The sequence below is a fragment of the Macrosteles quadrilineatus genome, unplaced genomic scaffold (assembly GCF_028750875.1).
Source record: "Macrosteles quadrilineatus isolate MER2022 unplaced genomic scaffold, UCM_ALF_1.0 Scaffold_3__2_contigs__length_128488019, whole genome shotgun sequence".
Taxonomy (NCBI): Eukaryota; Metazoa; Arthropoda; class Insecta; order Hemiptera; family Cicadellidae; genus Macrosteles; species Macrosteles quadrilineatus.
This window is the reverse complement of record NW_026542596.1, coordinates 46,994,328-47,018,017: the sequence shown is the minus strand read 5'-3', so window position 1 is coordinate 47,018,017 and position 23,690 is coordinate 46,994,328. Positions and strand designations below refer to the sequence as shown.

General features: G+C 34.2%; 1 protein-coding gene across 4 annotated transcripts; it reads right to left on the bottom strand.

Annotated features, from left to right (window-relative positions):
• Window positions 1–115: 115 nt before the first annotated feature.
• On the bottom strand, window positions 116–23,152 carry LOC128988616 (neutral ceramidase). Of its 4 annotated transcripts, none has more exons than XM_054410069.1 (15): window positions 23,112–23,152; window positions 13,690–13,790; window positions 11,765–11,908; window positions 10,955–11,131; window positions 10,211–10,338; window positions 8,973–9,171; window positions 7,542–7,748; window positions 6,139–6,267; window positions 5,501–5,695; window positions 4,680–4,904; window positions 3,852–3,947; window positions 3,183–3,350; window positions 2,364–2,476; window positions 761–929; window positions 116–178 (listed from the first exon to the last, which is right to left on the bottom strand). In XM_054410069.1, the coding sequence occupies exons 1-15, from the start codon at window positions 23,128–23,130 to the stop codon at window positions 170–172; spliced, it is 2,079 nt and encodes a 692-aa protein (XP_054266044.1). In that variant the 5' UTR covers window positions 23,131–23,152; the 3' UTR covers window positions 116–169. The 4 variants fall into 4 exon arrangements, with proteins under 4 accessions (XP_054266044.1, XP_054266043.1, XP_054266045.1 ...); XM_054410068.1 differs by having other exon boundaries at window positions 13,690–13,796; window positions 23,112–23,132; XM_054410070.1 differs by lacking the exon at window positions 23,112–23,152 and adding an exon at window positions 14,664–14,854 and having other exon boundaries at window positions 13,690–13,796.
• Window positions 23,153–23,690: the final 538 nt, after the last annotated feature.

Sequence of the window (23,690 nt, the reverse complement as noted above, 5' to 3'; positions counted from 1 at the left end):
AGTAAAAAGTAAGAATCAAAATATTCATTAAATAATACATAAGTGAAAAATTATTAAAAATAATTAATTAAATAATCAATAAACATCACATAGTTAACTGAATACGTTGAACTGAATCGTTTGGCTAAAATATTATAATACTGAGAATTATTAATTAATACTACCATGTTTACACCACCTGAAAAAGAATATTAGAATAATTAATTAATAAAAAAAATATTGTTTATGCAAAATATGTTTCTATACAATTTTTGTTTTGACATAACAACGACCTTTTATGGGCATTAAATACGTAAAACACATTGAACTTTTTTATTATAATAAGAGAACATTCAATCCAGAACAATTAAGATTATAGTTATTATCATTATTTTAATGTCTTTGGTAATGACTGGATGCAAATTATTGATGCAACCATTATGCTTATTATAGTTATCTTAAAACTAACATGCTGAGTTTGATTTTTAAGGAATAATTTCTTGATCAGCATTGTATGTGCTATTAAATTTATTGAAAGTACATAAATATAGGTCTAATAACACTTGTAACATATTATAATATTTACACTTGTGCGAATTTGCCTTATGGGTCTGATGATGATTGGAGTGTCCAATCAAAATCGATCACTACTTACCTTCTTTTATATTTGTTTAAGTGTAAAAATACATATTACGAGTGTTATTAGATGTAATTTTACGTCCATTCAGTATTTTTCAGTATTTAAGAATCTTGATTAAGAGACACATACACTACTACTTACTTCAAAATTCTTTGTCGTTCCAACGAAGTTTTCAATCTTGCCATTGAGATATTTGAAGTGGCCCGAGTAACGTATCCTGTAGATACCTCGAGGAATATCCCGAGGTACGGCCCAACGGACCTCGACCTGTGATGTTCCGAGGATATCAGAGAGCCGAGTCCACCTAAACCTAATAATACAAACTGATCACTTAAATATCTTTTAGCAGAACTCAGTTGTAAAAAAGAAACACTGTTACATTAGCTGACAGTTAATTGATTCTGTACCGTATGGATGCACTAGGTGAACATAACTTAGGCAGGCTGTCCAAAAATTGTGTTTGACAAATTTTAAAGCTAATACTGTTAACGGTTAACTCATGGCCGTTGTTAAAGCAGTTGGTCATTTTGTCCGATTGTTGACCAAAAGGCCAAAGGTTTTGTCTCCCTGCCTTTCAAGAGGAAGAATAATTTTGACGGATACCTCTTAACAAAACTGAAAAAAAGATCATCTAAACACAAAGATACATATAAGGGTAGTTATTTTAAACGGAAAAAAGCAACTTGGCTTTAGAATTGTTGTTAAGGAGAAAGGAAGGATACACAACTAACTCACCTGAATAAAGAGTCCCAGGAGGTTAATAGAACACTTAAAAGTCACACATTAAACAGATATTTTGCTCCTTTCAGGGGCTTCTTCAGAGGTAGAATGATTCTACCTTCTACCTCTGAAGAAGCCCCTGAAAGGGGCGAAATATCTGTTTAATGTGTGACTTTTAAGTGTTCTATTAACCTCCTGGGACTCTTTATTCAGGTGAGTTAGTTGTGTATCCTTCCTTTCTCCTTAACAAAGATACATATAAATAATTTCATGGAATCTAAAGTTGAGATTTCATAACAAAAATTACAAAGGACCTAATAAAGTTTTTGGATTGTTCTACACGGGTAACTTAACCTCTGGGCTACGGGCTACCCTTTGGAGCAGGGCGGGGTCTATAACAACAAGTAAGCTACACCACTGCGCCCATGTATTAATTTTCATTCTGAAACTAGGGCTATGTGCCTACTGCTATAGAGGTTCTTATGAGAATCTAATGAGTACATTGTTTCCAATATTTTTAAATTTTACATAAAAATGAAGGTTTTACTTGCTTTCTTTCATGTTCACCGTGCAGTGTACAGGTCATATGGGAGATTGTTTTGCTATTAAATTTACTGGAAAAATCATGATTATTGTCATGCGTGTTACTTCAACTACCTTCACAACTCTAGTGAAAGCACTAGGTACCGCTAAAGTATATTTAATTTATTTCCGTGACTTGATGCTTTGATTAGATTGGTATTTTGACCTTGATATATTTTAGTACTACAGTAATATTAAATATATCAATGTCAAAATACCGATCTATTCAAAGCATTAAGTCACAGAAATAAATCAAATATGTATTGAGTATTTTGAGTATTTTGGTGGTCCTGATGTTTTGATTTGGATAGTGTGACTGAAACTGCCATTTGAAACACAAAGGCCTAAGCCTATGAACACTTTGTACTGCACAGATAATGTGGAATGTAGTATTACAGTTTTTGTTTTTGTATTGTGTGTTGTGAAGTATGATAACTCTTACTGAGTCTCCCAGTTGGCATCGGTAGCTATCACGTTCCATGAACTGCCCTGTAAATGATCCACTGTGAGGTAGCTGCCTTCGTGTTGGAGATGGTTCCTGGGATTCGCCCCTACCTGGTAACAAAGGGGATTCAATTTTCAATTCAGTTTATTTGATTCATTATAGAATTTCATGATACTGCATATTGTAACTGTGATATAAAAAAAAAAAAAACATTATATAAAACACAAGTGATTTATTACAAGATTTGTAAATTAAACATCTATCTTGATTAAACTTTACTTTTATCTAACTAATAAATTATGTGGTGTGGCACATAATAAACCTGTTTAGTGGCAATCCAGGTGGATCTAGATGGGAGCCACTTTAGTAAAAAGGCCCAGGGGTGCAAGAGGTTTAAAAAAAGTTCTTCCGTGAGGAAGGAGGGAAGCGGTGCAATTATCACTTGGGCCCGTAGCGCGGCACATGCAAATCGGGGGCCTGGTTTAGATATCAGCAGAAAGTTAGTTTCAGCTCATAAATTAGAGCCATCTTCATTCTGTTCAAGGAAACGGCTTTGCCATCTTATACTGCCAGTGTGTTACATGCAAGTTACAAAAAGCACTAACAACTTAAAAAGAAGGAGTTATTAAGAAATAAAAAGTGTTTAAGTTCAAGATTTTCTTAGAAATAGTTGTTTCTCTAGTGAACCGTCTTTTAATTACACTGATTCCCTGAATCACACTTGACAAAAAATTTTACATAATGTAAAATCTATCACTAAAACCAGTTATGTTTCCCAAATAAAAACCATAAGTTCTGCACATTTTTGTCACTTACAAATTTCACAGTTACAACTGCTCCCGGAGACACCCTGGATGGAGCCTCTTGTAGGACTTGGCCGAAGTTCTGGGACCATCCAGCGTTGTCAAAGAGGACTGGAGTGTTTAGGGATATAAGGTCATTGAAGAAGTCCAGAGGAGGTTCGTTTCTGGCAAGTGTGGTCTCCTAAAACAAATAAAGCTGGTTAGCTAAATAATCAAAGTCTGATGATTCGGACCTGAGAAAAGCCTGTACTAGTATCTGATGGTTTGAAACTGGACCCAACTGTCCGTAGTCATCAGGCTTCCAATAGTTTGTCCTGGAAGGTGACCCATCCACTCTGCAATCATACTGAGCTTAAAATATTTACACTAAGTGTGTTGATGTTCTATAACAGTGAGTAATTTAAATATAAGAGTCAAAACACCAGATTGGAACTCTCTTTAAACCGTTAAAGCACGAGAATACCGAATCCCTTTCTTTGCTAAATCAATCCCTGGCCAAGCAATAACTTTTCATTGGGTGTTGTTGTACTACAAAGTTAAAAAAATATTTTAGTAGTTTTCAAAACAGTAAATTATGAGGTGTATTACAATTAACTGTCATGGATGTTTTCCAACAATAGATATCATGTAGCAATTTAAGTAAATGAGTTTAAAACCCCTAAGCTTAAACTATGGAACATACACCTGTTGCTGCCTGAGCCAGTTTCCGATAGATGTCGAGGTATAGAGGAAGTGTATGTGGGCCGAAGATGGTAGAAGCACCTTCATACCTCTGTATCTGAAACACCAATGTTTGTTTTAGAATACAGAAGAAACATTACCAAACTTATGTGTATGTTTTCTGATAAATAATATCATCGTGTGAGTTGTATTTCTGAAGTATTTTAATAGTTAAAATGTGTCCAGTGATATCATTACAGTTATCGGACTGAATGAATTATTTCCTCATTAGATAATTTTTAGATATATCCTAATTTTTTAAACAAAATCTTTCGTATTACATTTTGTAACAACGCTGCATTACTTTTTAGCCGTAATGTTTACAGCAATAGGTGTTTTACCATTTTGTTTAGAGTTAAAAGGACTATAACACACTAAATTTGAATCAAAATCGTACAAGTAGTTTTTATGTAATCATATTTTTCTGTTATTTATGGGAAATCACCATTAAAAATCAAAATTTCAAAAAATATTTATAAAAGGCCAGGGGATACCATGGATTTGTAGTACCCATATAAAAAATTCATTGAAATCAGACCAGAGGAGTCCGTAGCTCAACACAGATTTTTCAATACTCTCTATGTCAATTTAACAGCAATCAATTTAATTTTGGTGTAACATGCTGCTTCAAAATGTTATACAGAAACTGATAATAGAAGGTTCTTCACCATAATGATAAACCAACAAAGTTGCTTACTAATCCTCTTAATCAACATTTCAATTTAATTTGTATTCTTCAATGTACTGATGTCATTAAATCAAGCAATTTTCAACAAAACCATCTAGAAACCTGGTATTCTTCAGGAGTTGTGATGTAGTCAGCATATGTATTGCAGAGACCCGTGATCAGCACATTCTTGTTGGATCCGAGTTTAAGACTTTGTCTGAGAACATCCCGTAGTCTCCGACCGGCCATGGTTGTGAACTCTCCAGGGACACACGCCAAGACCAGGTTGTCCAGCACACTTAACTGTGTTGGGACTACTGACGGCTGCCACTCAAACGGAAACGTCATCTGGGAACAATGAGAGTGAAGATTTCATTAAAATAATGTCAGTTCTGCCAGGCTTAAGGATTCCGGGAAACTGAAGGAGGATACCAAGGATTCAAGGAACCGCAAGTGATACCGTACCAAAGGTCATCATTCTACAAAGTTGCAAAAATCTTATGTCTTTAAACATTTTTTTTATTAAATAACATCTTACAAAACTCAAGATTCAAAGCTATCACTCAAATCTTGTGGAATGAATACAAATTCCAATAATTTTAACAAAACTATTTTGTATTATTTTACAATTTCCTATTCTTAGTGATACTCTACTGGACTTCTGCCTATCATTACTGAAAAAAAAAACATTTGACTGCAATATTTAAGTTTAATATTGCCAATGGTAGCGCAAAAGTCACTGCAGACTTCAGGGCTACGACCCCCGGGCTAAAGGGAATTGGGAAAGTTTGAGAGAATTTTCAAACTGAACCCCCTTCTTGTTAGCACTGTCACTTTTGCTCCAATTTTATACTATCTTTACCAGATGGTTCAGAAATTTATGGAGAAAAATCCAAAACAAGTCTAACATGTATATGAATAGATTTTGAACATTTTTAATATACCTCGCCAGTCGTAAGCATGATGGGTTTGGGGTAGTGACACATCTTCTGTTTCTCAGAAGGTCCGTAGATCAAGTTGCGTATGGAGTTCCAAAGCGGGTTCGGAGTCACGATTTGTTGAGAGAACGGAAATACTCCCGGCCCATCCGTCGTACCAGCTGCGAAACTGTAACCCATAGCCGGAGGACAGCCATTCACCTGAAGTGATTTACAAATCATAAATTGTTATCAAAACTAAAACAATATTCAACTAACTAATCCGTAGATTCTCTAAATATGTTTTCTCATTTTTGTTTACTTCACACTTATTTCTGATTAGAATGGAATTGAAACTGAAAGAAAAGTCAGTCTATGTTAGCAGCATACATTTATACATTTTTGGAGGACAACTCGCAAGGGTTTTCAAAATATTTACCACTTTACGTCTTTTCAAGTTTCCTCATTGACAACTTCTGTAAGTTGTGTTCCAATACAGCCTGACGATATCACTAATTTGGTGTCACTAATTCGGTGCCGGAACTAGTTGCTTGATGCAATTTTAAGGTTAGCCATAAGCAGGTTACTATGAACAAAAATGTTTATTGTAAGCTAAATGTATTCTTTAAAAACGTTTTAATAAACTAAAACAAGGCAAAACTTACTGGTATATACTGAGACGATGTTGGGTCCCAATAAGAAGTACTGTATTTGGACATGTCATTGTACTGATGGACTACTCTCAAACCTCTGTTTAGGTAACGTCTCCCAGAGTTACCCAGCCTTAACAACTCCTGGCAGAACATTTATCAATGTGAACACAAATGATTACAAAAATGTTTATAGATTAAACTACTAAAATGAAAGAATAAATCAGTTATCTCACACAAAAAGAGGTTGTAAATGTAATATATCAAAATCGCAGCACATATGTCAAGCACAGTTATTAGGATATCTTCAACTCTGATTGAAAACTATATTCGCAGTTTAAAGTGGACATTTTTATATCTCTTTTCTTGTTCAATGTCTGAGCCTTTGGAATTAAAAGGGGATATCTTCTCCTAACGGTCTTTTAAACCTGTCTTGCTATCAATGCCCAAGTTTAGCACAGGTCTTTAAAGTGAGAAAATAAATACATATAGGTCTTTAAAGTGAGAAAATAAATACATATATACAAAGGGTTTTTAAACTTGATCCCTCGTGGTTTGTAAAAAATGTCAGTAGCTAGAACTACCACAGGAGAGCCACATTGTTCCCTCTTTGTTTTTACAAGGAATCAATATCACATTTCACAAAATGAACTATAAGCATTGACTATTGAATACTGAAGTATACATCCCATCTATATAGAACAGCTGTTGCCAATAAAAAAAAAATAGAACACAGTTATGTGAGCCAGTCACAGAAAGCGCTAGGGTCTAAAGTTCTATTTTCTACCTTATTTTTTATTGCTGACCTATTTGATGGGTCATAACAGTTGCTGTTGCTATAGCTCACAGTAAGTTATTCTATTCGTTTGACATCGTTAAAAAGTCTGTGTATTTGATAGAAAGTGATTTAGATCAGCGTTATCTGTCTTTCGCTCACATCAACTACTACGATTTTGATAAAAAAATCTGGCGACAACTTTAACAATATGTGGATGGAATGACTTGTTGTACCGTGGTATTAATATAGTCAAAGCTATAAGCTTCGGCTATCTGTCAATGCGATAGAAGTACGCATTGCACTCACATCCTAAAGTTGAAGCCAGGTTTACAAAAGTAATGAACGTATTTGAATTGAGCTACCGGTACCGACAGAGTGTCAATTACTAATACCAGTTGAATACGCCAACTTTTTAACCAAGCCAAACTTAAAGGAAAACTTACCTTTAATGTAAACTAGCATCTTTTAAGTCATATCAACCATACAGTACCACAACCTAAGGGAGAAAATATAATTTAAAACTATGCTCTGTGAGTGGAGCATTAAACTAAGTTCTCTAGCTTAAAACAAAGTTTGCTCCAGATACTAATAGATGTTGGGGTGTTTGTTTCAGCATCCAAAGGTTAATGCTTTAATTTACCAATGCCTTGTTGTAGAGCCGTTTGCCAATGATCCGTGTACTCTCCATCATGTTGCGACCAGGTCCCAACGCAATACATTCATCTTTCTCCCCACAGGAGCTGGTGTGAAGGTCACATGGGAGACCTGAGCCTATACATCTCGGCCCGGCCAGGTTGGGCGACACGTCTCCCAAGTTGCTGGAAACAAAGGCACCCACGAACGGTCCCTAGTGGTGAGGCAAATTACATTGAAGCAGATGAAGGTGAAAGGTGTTACTATAACTTTTATGTTGATAAAATGAACTCATGAAGTTACTATGAAAATGGACACATTACTGCGAACATAATAGTGGCAGTTTAGTCTTAGATTGTAGCTTAACATTGCTCATTGCTGGTTTAAGACTGACTGCCTGCAATATCTTAGTTGTATATGGTGTCAGCACTAGCTTGCCTAAAGGTATTTTTTCTATCCAAGGAAATGGCATTTTTTGGTCCAAAGGTCCAAACCCTGGTATTTAACGTTGTCCTTCTGTTACATAGCACCAATAATTTATAGCCAAATGACAATCGGCATCTGGGCTCAGTAACGATCTCGCTTGGGATCGAACCAGAGATCGACGGATTTGAAGACGAGCACTATGACCACTGCTCGTCTGCCCAGACAATTATTATATTGTTGTTGCAATATAATGGTTGCAATACAGACAAGTGCTGAGGTTATCTTAGTAACTAACTTGATATTGCTTGCATGGTTATCAGAAGGTAGCTGGCTCAATTATAAGAGAAAACCAAATCTTTTTTATTTTAAATTGGACCCCTTGTCCTTTAACATTTTTCTTTCAATAAATTATCAAGGCTAACGAACCAGCTGATCTTAGCTTGTAACAAAGCTGCGATCTCATTAATTTAACACACATCAATCACTCCTCTTCGCTTTTAAATCACCTCGTCCTGCTGTGCTGGCATCGTACAAATTTAATCTAATCTTATCTATATTGTTCACCTTCAAACCTGAAGTTCACTGGTTTGATTCAAAGCAAGATTGGTTCTGATAAATGCTATTTGTTATAGGTCTATTAATGGATGATGTTATCTAACAAAATCTCAATGCTACGTGGTAATAAAACCAGCGGGTTTGCACAGTTCCTCCACCAAAACGTAAAAAAAATTCCAATAATGATGCCACTCCACACGATTAACACAAAAATGGTAAGTACACCGTCTTTAGATCACCTACTAGTCTATCAATTATTATAGTATCAATTAGTCTGTGGCACAGACTCTCAAGATTTTTTTTTAAAGATTAGAAAAATAAGTAGGCCTAACCAACCAATACAAACTTATAACAAAGAGAGAGAGAGAGAGAGAAATACTTTATTAAACAACCGACAAGATTGAAAATGGCATCAAAAAATTTATTTTGTTTGATTGTGTCAAAAGTGTGTTTGTACCTTGCCAGGAAGAAATCCTTGATTCACTGTTTGCTCGAGCAGCAAGGCAGCCACCCCTAGGTTGTCTGATGATACGAGGGTGTTAGTGTTGTTCATGCTGGTTGGGTGCACGGCAAACCAGGTGAATGCTCCCACTACTTTATTATTAGGCCGCTCAAACCGCAGCTGCACCATTGTTTTGTCTACATCGTGAGTGTACCTGAAGTGTTAAACGACATTTAAAAAAGTATAAACATGACCATATGTTTATTTTTATTTTATGAAAGTTGTAATCAGTGTTTGATTCGTGGGGGAACGCGGCCGAACGGAGTTCCAGTACCTACCTTTACCTCCTTAACACCTCCTTTTCAGAAAGATATAAATATTGGCATAATTTGGTACATTCATAGGTACAAGTTACATTAAATAGGTTAAATTTCTGGCACCTATTCTTTTTACAAATCAAATTCTGGTTGTAAAAATCAACATTGTGTTGGTTATCAATAGATACAAATTAGAGGGATTTAGACTGTTTTCTATAAAAACCATTTGTACTTTTTACATACAAATCTTCAGAGGGTGTAGAATGAGATCTTACTTAGTTGATCAGTTTACACTTTGATATAGGGATGAGCATAAACCTAAATCAGGTCAACCATCCATCTTCACCAATGTTCACCATCTTGTCTGCTCTCTGTATTACAACAGCTAATTAACCTAAACTAATACAATTTAGTCATGAAAAACACCGATATTTCAATGCTTGGGCCAAAAACATCGGTAATCTACCATCAATGTAAAAAACATCAAACATTGATAGAAAAACATCGATGTTTTGAAAACATTGACCATCGATTAATATTGTAGGGATGCTCATCCCTACTTCAAGATACTACTTCTAGATTGATCCTTTGACAGTAAAAACAAAAACACAAATCAAGTAGAAATCCCAGTTCCAGTAAGCTCATGGCTTGTTTTATTTCTCATGAATCGTTTAATTTATGAAGAAAATGTCTTTTTTTTATAATAGGTAGTCTTTATGAGATGCTCATTGAACTATGCGATCTTTAAAATTTAAATGAAATAAACTGGCAAAATCTCTTGCTTGTAGATGGATGGGACTTAATTTTTATTTTCTCACTTGTGGAAAAGTTGTTAACAATTTATTTTATCGCAATAGTGTTTTTTCAGACAAACCTATATACCCTAAAATATTACATAACAAATTTATGTAGCTTATCATTACTATCACCAATCACCGAGCTCTCTCGTTCTGTGGGTTCTGTTGGTAAGCCGTTGGACTACGGTTGATGCTGGCTTCTAATAGCTCACCATGATTCACCGAGATTCTACCGTCGGCCAAGTTGTCATGAGCTCTGACTATACTCTGTTGAAACAAGGTTAAAATGAATAAAATGAGAATATAGGTAGGTTACAAGGAACATCAATCATGCCATCACCACATAAATATCAAGTTTCAAGGTATATGATTCAATTTAGTCAAATCTCTTCTGTTTAAAGAGCTGTCAATCTAACCTGATCTTAAATTAGACAACAACTATCTGCTTTCCACTTTCCTCAAAAACATCTACCAGATGTGTTCACTACTGATAGATGTCCAAGCTCTTGAATTCTCAGTTTAGTTACAAAAATTAATCTCAATGTCAAAAATCAATATGGAAACTAGGTGATAACCTTAACAAAAACAGCTGTTTACTGCAGCTGTTTATTTAGAAGCCTGCCAAGTTCTACATTGGTTTGTCTGATATCAACGTTTCTTTCATTTAGTATTTTTGATTTTCTGTTATATACACAGGGTGTTAATAACATACCCAATTCTTCAGCCACAAGCATTTACAAAAAAAAATATTTTCAACACGATTTTTACAAACATTTATGCTAAGGCTGTAAACCACAACTAAATTAAAGGCTCTAATTATAGCGTAGTATTATAGTGAATTGATATGAATAAACTACGGTGATGGGTTGGTATTTTGTTTTACCAGTACAATACCCGAGGCAAGAGCGTTGAAAGTTTCGTAAACAAAGCCGAGAGTTGTCAGATCAAACAGCATATTCATGAGAAACCCTCCCGGAGCAGAGTGGGTGTGGGTCCCCGACAACATCACGTTCTCTTCTGTGTAGAGAGATCCGTAGCGCTTGCCTAGCCTCTGTAGCACCTGATAGAATAAAAACATGGAAGCAATGACTGCGGGTGTGTTGATAATAAAGTAACACCATTTAGATTCTCTTAATATTAGTGATGTGTAGGTAGGCCTACCTCTTATAAATTCAGTGCCAGTACCAGTTACAACGTCGATTCTCGTTTCTTTCTTGGAACTTTTCCCAAAAAAACAGGTGTACCAAAAATTGCTTTTATAGCTAAATATATCACTGCTTATAATTAGTTATCGTACACTAATTGTAATAACCATGCTTTTAATTTTCTTACATTTAATTTATTTTCAATGGTAAACACCATTTTTCAACGCATGCTTTGCTGCAGCATGCCTTTAAAAAGAAAGAAAAATTATATATAATATGAAGGAGTTTACTGCTGTATTTTGATTATGTTTGAGCGATAGGAAGCTCATACTGTCTTTTAATAAGCTGGTCTTAGTTGGTAACAAGTTACACCATATATAACTCAATTCTACTCATAATAAATCCAGTTGTGTGGATCTCAATTAGTTAGTAACAATACAAATTGCTATCAAGACTACAAATTTTAAAAGTTGAGCTGCTTTCAACAGTAGTCTATTACAATCTTACACAGGTGTTCATTGTACTCATAGGTTTTGCTTTGTCCTCACCTCCATCCGCAGCCCATGTCCGATCATGCCACACTCTACACTAGCCAGCACCAGTCTGCGACCACCCTCCTCTATGACGAAGGCTCTAGAGAACTGCCGCAGGTGAATACCCGTCCCCTTCTGTCCCATCTTGCCATATCCCATCTGGGGCCCATTTCATAATAAAGTACAAACTAATATTATTAGTAAATCAGCTGATCACCCAATGCAAATCTAATGGAAATTACAAGTTACAAGTTGTAACTTGTAACTTGTAGTTTATTATGAAATGGGCCCCTGGAAACAGCACAATATCTCAACAAGTGTTCAAGGCAACAAGTCACATTATAGAGACAGAATTGATAATACCAACCTTGGAAACAAAAAAATCATTTAGTATCCAAACTCAACTTGATGTTAAACAATTTTTGTTCTACATATCAATATTATGTTCTATTATGTTCTATAATAGAATAATATATGTTCTACATAAGGTATTTGAGTTTTTCTCAACGGCATTAGCTTTTTAACTTTTTTGGCGAGGGCAAACAGTGACATCTAGGTCCAAAATTACTCCCTCTTTAGTACGAACCAGCATCCTTCAGATTTAAAGACTAGCACTCACTACTATGGTGAGCGGCAAAACATTCCTTTTTATTTTTTAAAGTTGTAATGGAGCAAAAAAGTTGCAAACTACCTCGTCCAATGCAAACTGCTGGATGATTAAAAAATATTATTAAGCGATAATTCTTTATGAAAATTAATTTTATCAATGTCCCATATGGATCTCACATATGGATAAATATTCTACATTTGCGTTTTTCCCCAGTTGGAGCACATAGCTCCGTCCAAACTCTATAATGGTGCTTGTGTCACTTAATTATACACAGCATTTGTCTGCAATATCGAATGCTGTGTTTTTAAAGTATACTTGAACACTATCCCACATTATAATAAAAACCTTCTGTCACTTCACTTGACGCATTATAGAAATCTATGGTAGAATGGTAGAATCAAAAGGTTAACTCAAGGAAAAGAAAAAGAAACAATCTAAAAAAAAACAAATCTAACAGCTGACTTATATTCAAAATATTCCCTTTATTTATTAAAGGGGTGCTCAAAAACAACCCTTTAATTGAGATTCCTGCCCTTAGGAGAGGGTTTATTAAAAACTTTATGGCTAATGGTTTTCTCAAAAGTTCAAATCATTCAGATTTTGATTTCATTTGAGCTGGATCATGTAACATGTACTGGTCTTGCATGTCGAGGACAAAAACTTATCCAACAAAGTTATTTTTCTAAGACTTTTTTCCAAGTTAGAGATACAAAGGGTGATAATATCCATATAGTATTTTTAAAGATTTAGAAAGATTCATAGTTTGACACAAACCACCTAATTTAAATGTCTAACCGTGCTGGAAGGTTAAATCATAGGTGTTACCTTATTTTTTATTGTTTATTGGTTCTAGAGGAACATTATCAAAATTTTTTGTGAACTTTTGGAAACAATATGATTTGGACAGATCCTTTTTGAAAATTATTATTCATGAAACATTAAGAGGTTCATTGACCATAATGAGAAATCATCTATATGGCAAACATCAAAATTAATCAGTCTTATAGCTGTATAACCCTTCGATATTTAATGTGTACTATTTTTCTGTGTCTTTGGCAACCTTATTTTTTAAGGCAGAGGTATTTATTTTTACAAATAAATTCTTTTCTCTCTGTTTTGATTGGATTGTTATTGTTTTTATAATTTTTTCTGAATAGTGAAATGGCATTTCCAATCTGGGTGACGTCAGCCTATGACGGGAGTATCAAACCAATGTTTTATCCTTCCACCATGATGTCTATACCTCATTATCATTCGTCAACCTCAACCACAGTCATTCTGTATGGTGATTAGCAGGGAAATAGCTATATGACTAGAGATGACGACTTACGAATGATATCTCAACAGGTGGTCCAGTCACATCAGCGCGGCCGAGGCCAAACTTGTAACTATCAGCAACTGATAGTATCAGCATCAGCATCAGTCCATGTACTGCAACTGTTGATTTTTTTTTATTTTTTAAAATTATTTCAAGGTTTATTTTTCAACTATAATAAATACTATGCAAGGACATTGTCACAAATTAATATGAAAACTCTTAGTCAGTATTCTGTGATGTTACAAAACATACATCTAGAAAGTTTGGATACCATTTTGAACCATTTTGATTTGTTTCTAACAAACAACTGTAAACTTTGATATTGTTAAATGTTTGAAGACTTTTTTTAAAGTTTTTAGAAAATTTCAAGAAAGTATCGATCCTTTCTATAAATATCACATTAAAAGTATTAAAGTGTTATTCTACATAAATACAATAAATACATAAATGTACAGTGAAATTACAGATAATATTTTGCTTTTTGCACAGCATGTGTGTTAAAAATATTAAGGCAGACAAGATTTTAAAAAGACAAAAATTAGTAGACTTAATGTGGATTGATTTACACAAACAGTGTAATGGTTTAAATTACTATGTAACACATTTTTTTAAAGTCTGTTGAAAAGTAGTTAATGAAATGAAAAGAGAAATATCGCAATCTGAAATATGTTTCATGGTAGTAAAACAGATTTCACAGTTAGACCTACCTTAGATAATACAATAATACAAGGTATATAACTTTAAAACTTTTCATAAGAAGGGTAGTAAAGATTTTTTTGCATGTATGTATATTGACCAAATCCCCCAAAAGGGTTAATAATAAAATACAATTACGAAAACACTCGACGTATCACAATTCAAAGAGTTTTAAATTAAAAACCTACTTTTTATTTTGCTCCACGCATAAGTAGTTTTTGAGAGTATTAACAATTAAATATATTCACTAATCCAGTTTATTTTAGTTTAGAAATAAAATGTTTACTTACACATTTTTTTACAACAATAATCAGTTGATACCAGCACACACAATTATTAGACCATATTAATCAGTAAAGACCTATTTTCCATTTCAAGGAAGTCTCAAACTTTACACAATAAATACTTGGGAATATTTACTTGTTTGAAAAACACTAGACACAATCATAGAATAAAGACATTTATTCTCTCTTGCAACTACTTTTTATCACTAACTACCATGAGAATCAACTATCTTGGCTGACTAAGGCATGAATCAGTGCAAGAGACAAACAAATCCTTTGTTCATTGAAACAAAGTATTTCAAAGTACAGAACACTAACTTCAATTCTGATATATTTTCGATTTGTGTGTTTTAATTTAATTGGAATTATTCAAGTTTTTTCTAAGTGATCTGTCCAAACCATGGTATTTTTTAATTCTGGGCCTTTTCTTAGGTAGCACATTGATCAAGTGATATACCAATGAAAATTGCATATTGGCTACCTGGTATTATTTATAAATTTCATTCTATTTACTGTAGTTAATGTGGACAATTATTTAAAGTTTTATGAGTTGCAAAACTTTTGTCAACTAACTTATAGAAAATAGTTATTAGCCATATGCCTTAGGTGGTATACAAAATAGAACATTTTTTTCGGGGAACCTCAAATATTTAAAACAGCATTCTTAAAATTTATGCTTATACGTTAAATGAAGGTAAACATCAGTTAGTTCAAATAAGAAACAAAATATTTCAAGAAAATCTGTATGTTGAAATAATGGTTTTTACCGTAGTTCACAGAAATGTTGTATTTCATAAAAATAACGTTTTGCCATAACAAGTTAATTTTTGTCTTAACAGATTGATGGAGCACAAACAACAGTGTTAGGAACATTTCAGCCATATATTAAGAACCAACCCATCGTTACTTAAAAATATATATATATATGTGTATATATATATATCAATTTAATGCCTTGTAGAATATAATGAAGTTAATGTATTTCTTAATTCTTAAATATTGTGATATCAAAATTTTTCAAAAAATAAAATAGGTACGGTACCATTATAATACTGACTAAATAAATAACACGTTTTATATCTTGTTGTTTTGTTAAGTTTTTAAAAACATAGATTAAACATTTAAAGTCAAAGTTTGGTAATAATAGCAGATTTAGCTTTTCACTGGTCGAGTTTGCAAAATAATACAATAGGTTGTTAATGTTTTAGGATACAAATCATGGATTTAGATTGCCAATGATTTTAGATTTTTTCTATAATAAATGACACGATCTTCTTAAATATCCATACCATTTAGCTTTACAATACTGTATTTTATTTAGATTTCTATTTTTGGTGTGCAATAGTGCATTGCATGGGGACTACTTTTGCTCCATTACAGTGAAATTATAACAAATTAATCAACTGGTTAAAATTACCATAGTATAGTCAATTTCAATTATTTTCATTGCCATATGGAGACTAGTCAACATATGCCTTTAAAAGCTCCGCCCCTACATATAATTTTTTTTTTTAGAAATAGCCCTTAATTATTATAGGTAGCCTACTTGTCTAGAGTATATTATTTTTAGTCTGCGAGTGAGGTGAAGGATCTTTAGTCCATTAAAGTCGACTAGTCAGCCGGACAGAAACCATCTGCTAATACAGTCAACAGCTGTAGCTGTTGATACCTTGAAGGAAGGAATGACATTCTGACTATTGAAAACAGCTCAGCTGTGCTGTGGTCGAAAGATTCTTACTGTTTGTAGTGCAGTAAAAATAAGAGAAAAATTCCATAAACCTAAAAAAAATTAGCACAACCTGGGAATTTGGTACAGATGTTGGGTATACCTTCCTTTTGAACATACTAAAAGTCCCCTAAAATTGAAGCTGTGCTACGGCCGCCATATTGGAAAATGGCGGCATATTTCTGTATTTTCGGCTATAGTGGCTTTATTATTAGAGATAGAGGAAAAAGTTAAATATACAAAATGTAGTCCATTAAAAAATACACATTTTTTGTATTTACCATTTTTCTCTAAACCCAATGGTTTTTGAGTAATTCACGATTAAGTATAATAATTTTTTTTTATTAATCAAAATTGTCAGAAAAATTTTTTGTTTTATGACATTTTAAGGGGTTTTTAAAAGGAATATACACTCACTTTTAATGAATGATATTATTCTGAGTCCCTGTAAGCTATTCCCAGTCTGAAAATGCTTTTCATCCCTATTTAGAATATTACCCTTTATTTTAATTGCAGTGTTTTAGTGTTACTAATTTACTCTTAGCAAACCTGGTTTCTTTATTGCTTGCAGACTGTCTAATAAAACAGCTGCTAAAATAAAACATATTGTCATTGTTGTTAAAATTTTGAAGTGTAATTAATCATTTGATGTTTACGTTTATGTTTACTGTTCACAGTGATAACTGTTCATGTTTTAAGATGTGTACAAGCTGTAATAAGTCATGATAACATCGTGATTGTGCGCCATATGATAGTGTTTTATTTTCAGTATATCTTTAGACTAGGAAGATAAATCATGGCCGAAGGAGTATGTTTACTTTGCTGTAAAAGCCTTCAGGAAGGGGAGATAGTCGTTGTCCGAAATGGGATAACCACACTAATTCAAGCAAGCCAGGAAAGAAAAGATGGAAAACATGAAACCATGGTTAAAACCGACTTACTTACAGTCCACACGTTGTGTAGGAAAAACTATACGAGGCATAGTTCCATTAAGGCAAGTAAAGTAAGTAGTGATTCAAGTAGGCAAGAGGTTGGTGAACCTGCCCCTAAAGTGCCATGTTTAAGACCACGAGAATTCCGATTTGATTATAAGAGACATTGCTTATTTTGTAGTGAAGTTGTAGAGAGCCCTAATTTTAAGCTGCCTAAAAACAGAAGAAGACTAGTACGAACCGTAGATACTAAAGAAATAACAGATTCTATTCTTAAAGCTTGTGAAAGTAGAAATGATGAGTTTGGGGAAAAAATTAGGACTCGAGTAACAACATTTACAAATCTTGTATCAGAGGAAGCAAAATATCATTTAGATTGTTATTGGGAATTTCGAAAAATTAAAATATATGAAAAGAGTGGAAGACCAGAAGAAAAAGCACTAGACAACATTTTTGATTTGCTTTTCAATTACCTTGAGGAGAACAATGAGTGCCAATATACTTCAGTAGAACTTAAAGACATTATTAAAACCCTCCCTGGAGGAGAGGACAAAGAAATCAGTGACTACCTTCTGAAATCACGGCTAAAAACAAAGTATGAAAAAGCTATAATTTTTACTGATATAATAGGAAAGCCAACAGTAATAAGTTTCCTTGGAACTGCACATAACATTTTATGTCAACAATGGTATGATAACAGAGAGAAATCGGAACTAAATGAGAGACTCAGAATAGTTAAAACTGCCGCAGCCATCATAAAAGAAGATATACGGGCTAAAGTTTACGATACCAAACATTATCCAGCATTCAAAGACATGGAAGATGGTGGCAAAGACATCATTCCTGAATCTCTCAACCTGTTCATGAAATGTGTGTTATCAGAAAATAATAAACCTACAGATAAAGGGAACCGCAGACAAGTTGCTATTAACCATGCTATAATTTCGACATGCAGACCAAGATCTTTTATCTCCCCTATTCATCTGGGACTTTCAGTACACCTGCAAGCAAAATATGCATCAAGATACCTTATAGACACGTTGAACTCTCTTGGTGTTTGTTGTTCATATAGCGAAACGTTGAAATACATGAACTGTGCAGGATCATTCGCACAGCCTACCATTGATAACAGTGCATTTGTTCAGTATGTCTTTGACAATGCTGATGTAAATACAAACACACTTGATGGATTTGGAACAGTTCACATTTTAGGTGGTATCAGATGTGTCACACCTAAAGACTTAGTTGAAGTCCCTGATGCTATTCCTAGGAAAAACGTAAACACAGTCCAAGCCCAGGTTATACCTATCAAACCGTATACAAAACAACTGAAATCAGGTTTAAAAAAGGTGATCATCAAAGACCTTTCAGATCTTTCAAAGGATGTTGAGTCTGTAAAACAAGAGTTAAAATTAGATCTACTGTGGATGACCGGATTCGTTCATTCTAAAGACAATCTGCCAAGTTGGAATGGATATATGCAAAAAGCAACACAAGAATCAGGCAGCTTTCAAACATCCAAAGTAATGCCTCTTCCTTTTGTCAACCTACAAGCAACTAACTTAACAACTCTACATTCAGCCCTTTCATTTGCATCATCTGAGTGTGCTAAAAGGAATCAAAAATGTATTGTGACATTTGACCAGCCCTTGTTTTTGAAATCATCAGAAATAGTGGCTGCAGCTGATGAAAACGACCCTTTATCTTCCATTATTGTACGTTTAGGAGGCTTTCACTGTCTTATGTCATTCTTAGGTTGTATTGGGCAAAATATGACAGGTAGTGGCCTGGAGCAGTTGTGGGAAACTGTGTATGCCAAAAATACGATACCACATATGATTACAGGACGTGCATATGCCCGTAGTCTTAGAGCGCATATTCTTACTTTAAGCTCATTGTACAGTACAATGGCTACCCAATTTCCTATTTTAAATGATTTAGAAAACATAATTAAGCTGTGTGAAGAACTGTTATCAAACCAGATATCCCCAGAAGAGGTAAAGCAGTCCAACGATGTTACACAGTTTTGTGAAGAATTTGAATCAAAGTGTGAGGAGATTAAAAGTATGGGAAGAACACCAAGATTGTGGATAAAATATTTCAAGCAAGTAGTACTTGTTCTTCAGTTTATAAGAGCTGAGAGAACAGGCAACTGGGACCTACATATATCTACTGTTGCCAAGATGTTACCATATTTTCACTCAGCAGGACATGTATTATATGCTAAATCTACTCATTTATATGTTCAGAAGATGATGGAGCTCGAGTCCCAACTGTCTCCAAGAGAGTTTACGCAGTTTACTTCAGAAGGGTTTTTCACTATAAGGAGATCGGAGACTTTTTGGAATGGAACATGGAGTGACATGATCATTGAGCAATGTCTGATGCGAAGCATGAAATCGATTGGGGGACTCACACATGGACGGGGCATCACAGACAAAACTCTGATGCGATAGGTTAATTGTGTGCCAGTTTCTGTTGAAGTTGCCTTGGCGTTTCAAAAATTCTCTGGTGTCACTTCCTGCACTTCAGAACAACATGTCGAAGAAAGGTCAAGTCGCCAAGCTAGAGACACACTGGACAAAGAAACCTTCATTAACTGGATGAAACAGCACGACCCATTTGCCCAGCGAAGTGAAGAATTGGTTAGTTTAACTTCAGGATTAGTTGCCGATTCCACAATTGATTGTGATCAAGCACTTGAGAAGGGTCTAACTTCAATGTTGAGTATGGTTGGGAAAAACTTCGAAGAGCTTGTGATCCCCAGAAGTAATAAAGTAAAAAGTATGTCTTCAATGAACACTTCAAAGTACGGGGAAATGAAATTGATGTGAATTCACAACAGCTATTTAATCGAATTGTATGTGTGGTTAAAGGAGAAAAGGACCTAAAAGAATGTTTCAGGTATGAATTGGCACCAACTCCACCATCCCTTTTTGATGAGGTGTCTATGAGGAAAGGCAAGAAATCATCAATTGTTACAGCATTTGTAATGGAGGAAGTAACGAATGTAAACCAATGCACTTACGTTTTAGATGGTGGACACATTCTCCACAGTATCGTCTGGCCTAGGCCGGCAACCTATACAGATGTCATAAATAATTACACCTCACATGTCATACGCCGGTTTGGCGATAATTGCACAATAGTATTTGATGGATATCCTGATCATCCAACAACAAAGGTAAATGAGCAGGAAAGAAGAGCAAGTAGAAGAACATCAGCAGACATAAATATCAGTGAAAATACAGTCACCAGTACAACCCAAGCGGAATTTCTCTCTAACAGCAAAAACAAGAAACTTCTCATAAAACTACTTTCTGCACAGTTCAGACATCAAGGAGTAAATGTAGTTGAAGCAGAGGCTGATGCTGATGTATCAATTGTAGCAGCAGCTTTAGAGAAGGCAAGAGATGGTTCTCGAGTGGTCGTTGTAGGTCAAGACACAGATTTGCTAATTCTCCTAACCACATCTTCAACTGATGAGATGAATATATGGTTCCTTCGCCCTGGCTCACAGAAGAAATGAAGTTCAATCTTTTTTATACCAAAACAACGACAAGTCCATAGAAATATACTCAACTGTTTGCTATTTTTGCATGCAATCACAGGTTGTGATACAACCTCAGCACTATTTAGAAAGAGTAAGATTAAAGGCTTACACATTCTAAAAAAAGATCCTACTCTCCGTCAGATAGTCGCTGTGTTTACTGAGGTTAGTGTAGGTCATGAAGCCATTTCAGCTGCAGGTGAAAAGCTTTTACTGAGCTTATATGGCGGAAAAACTTCCCATTCACTTGATGAATACAGGTATTTTAACTACAACCATTTAATCAGCAAGCAGCAACTGTACTCAAAGTTTCAGTTGGCAGTGTTACCTCCTACAAGTACTGCAGCGGCTAACCACTCATACTGCACCTACTTACAAGTTCAGCAGTGGATGGGTAACAAATTGGAACCAACTGATTGGGGTTGGGAGTTACGTCACGGGAAATTAAAGCCAGTCACAACACACCAGGACCCTGCTCCTAGCAAGCTTCTGAATCTAGTTTCATGTGGCTGCAAATCAGGGTGCAGTAAACGTTGCGAGTGTAAAAGAGCAGGTTTGAAGTGTTCAGCCATGTGTGGATGGTGCCAGGGACTGTCTTGTAGCAATGCTGAAGAATTTTTAAATGATGATGACATGGATTAGGGGATTCGATGTTTCAATGTCAAGTTTCATTCATGTATTTTTACCAAAGTAAACTATATTATTTTATCATATTTCTCTATGATGTTTTTATTTGTAATCCCATAATATGCTATATATTACTTAATACACTTAAATTTCAAAACTGTTATATAGTTAAGTAAGATAAAAAACAAATCTTACAAGGACTTTTGATGTTTTTGCATTTTGAAAACCCCTTAAAATGTCATAAAACAAAAAATTTTTCTAACAATTTTGATTAATTAAAAAAAATTATTATACTTAATCGTGAATTACTCAAAAACCATTGGGTTTAGAGAAAAATGGTAAATACAAAAAATGTGTATTTTTTAATGGACTACATTTTGTATATTTAACTTTTTCCTCTATCTCTAATAATAAAGCCACTATAGCCGAAAATACAGAAATATGCCGCCATTTTCCAATATGGCGGCCGTAGCACAGCTTCAATTTTAGGGGACTTTTAGTATGTTCAAAAGGAAGGTATACCCAACATCTGTACCAAATTCCCCGGTTGTGCTAATTTTTTTTGGGTCAAAACATATTTTTATTGTACTATTGTTACTTTTAAGGCATTACTTACAAAACGCTTTAAAAAATTCTATTTTAAAATTATTTATGTTAGTCAATTTCAAGCCTAGTTTACAACTAATGAAGTTTAATTGTGTTCTACAGTTCTATTATAATATGATCTCTGGATCACGTGCAGTGTTTCACAGATTGAAAAACTGTTACTGAAGTGTTGTTTTGAATTTTATCATAGTGTAAATTAATATCCATGCAAATGGCAAGGACTTTACAAAACGCCCAGTTTAACATTATCATTATGCAGTCATATTCCTAAGCAATAAACCCTTGAAATGAATTTGGTTTATTGTGACTAGTATTTGTTTAACACCAGGCTGACGGCAAGGCTTGAATCAACAATCAATATAGGCAGTAATTAATTGCATCAAATTCACAAAAAAGGTTATTTTAGTCTATGACAACACTGACTGATAAATAGCAATAGTAGTCACCAATTGACAATATAATAGCCATAACAAAAGAAACGTGTAAAAACATATATAATGGCTAGCTAATACAATTTTTTGAAACCGCCGTATTAAACCAGAGTACTAAAAGATATAACGAGAGTATACAGTAAAACACTAGAAACAAATTTTATTGACTAACGTAACAGAATTCTTGTTTATGAATAATTTTGACAAAATAAATTATTTAGTTTACCATCAAACAAAAAAAAATACTCCAAGCTTAGTTTAAAAATTACATATTTAATCCAATGCAGTGTGCTTCAGCTGGCAAACGTTTAAACATCTTTAACCCTTTTTAATTCACACTGAAAATGAGCAGTCAAGATTCATATTTGTATTTATTCCTTTGTTCATCGAGGGTGTAAGATTGATCTTAAAAGTACAATCCAATACCTGCTTTTATATTTACTAGGCATAAACAATTAATATATTTTTCTGCCTGAAAAAGGCAGTGAACTGGTTTTGGAACAAATAATTAACATCAAACAAAGAGTAAATAAGTGTTATTGCCAACTGATTGGGGAAAGTACAGTAGAGAGGTATACTCACGCCAGGATGGTGTTGCCATGGTTGCAATGACACTGGGAGATACATGCTATCTCTCGGGCGATCAACACGCTACAAACGGAAGTCTGATACTTCACAAGGTGATCAGATGGCTACATTATTATTACATTATTTTATTATTATTTAGTCATACACATACATTTATTATGTTACACATTAAAATTTGTTTCCAGTTTTTTTTTCACAAATATGTACATATAAATATACAAATCTATATTTATAAAAGAGGAAGTTTGTATGTATGTATATATATATCTAAATATATAAAAGGCAAAGCCCTCACTCACTCACTCACTCATCACTAATTCTCCCACTTCCCATTTACCTAGGAGGCTGAAATTCGGTACACAGATTCTTTGGGCATTAAATAGGAAAACTAAGTAATTTTTATTCTGATCGGGCTTTCGGGCTCCGCCCCAGTGGCTCTGGAGTTTCCCATGTTAAACTTATGATTTTTCATATTTAAAAGGAATTAATGAATCTCAACAGCTGTTTCAATTAAACAAGTTGGTTATGTTCTATGATGTTTAATAGCATTAAAGCTACAAGGATTACCAACAG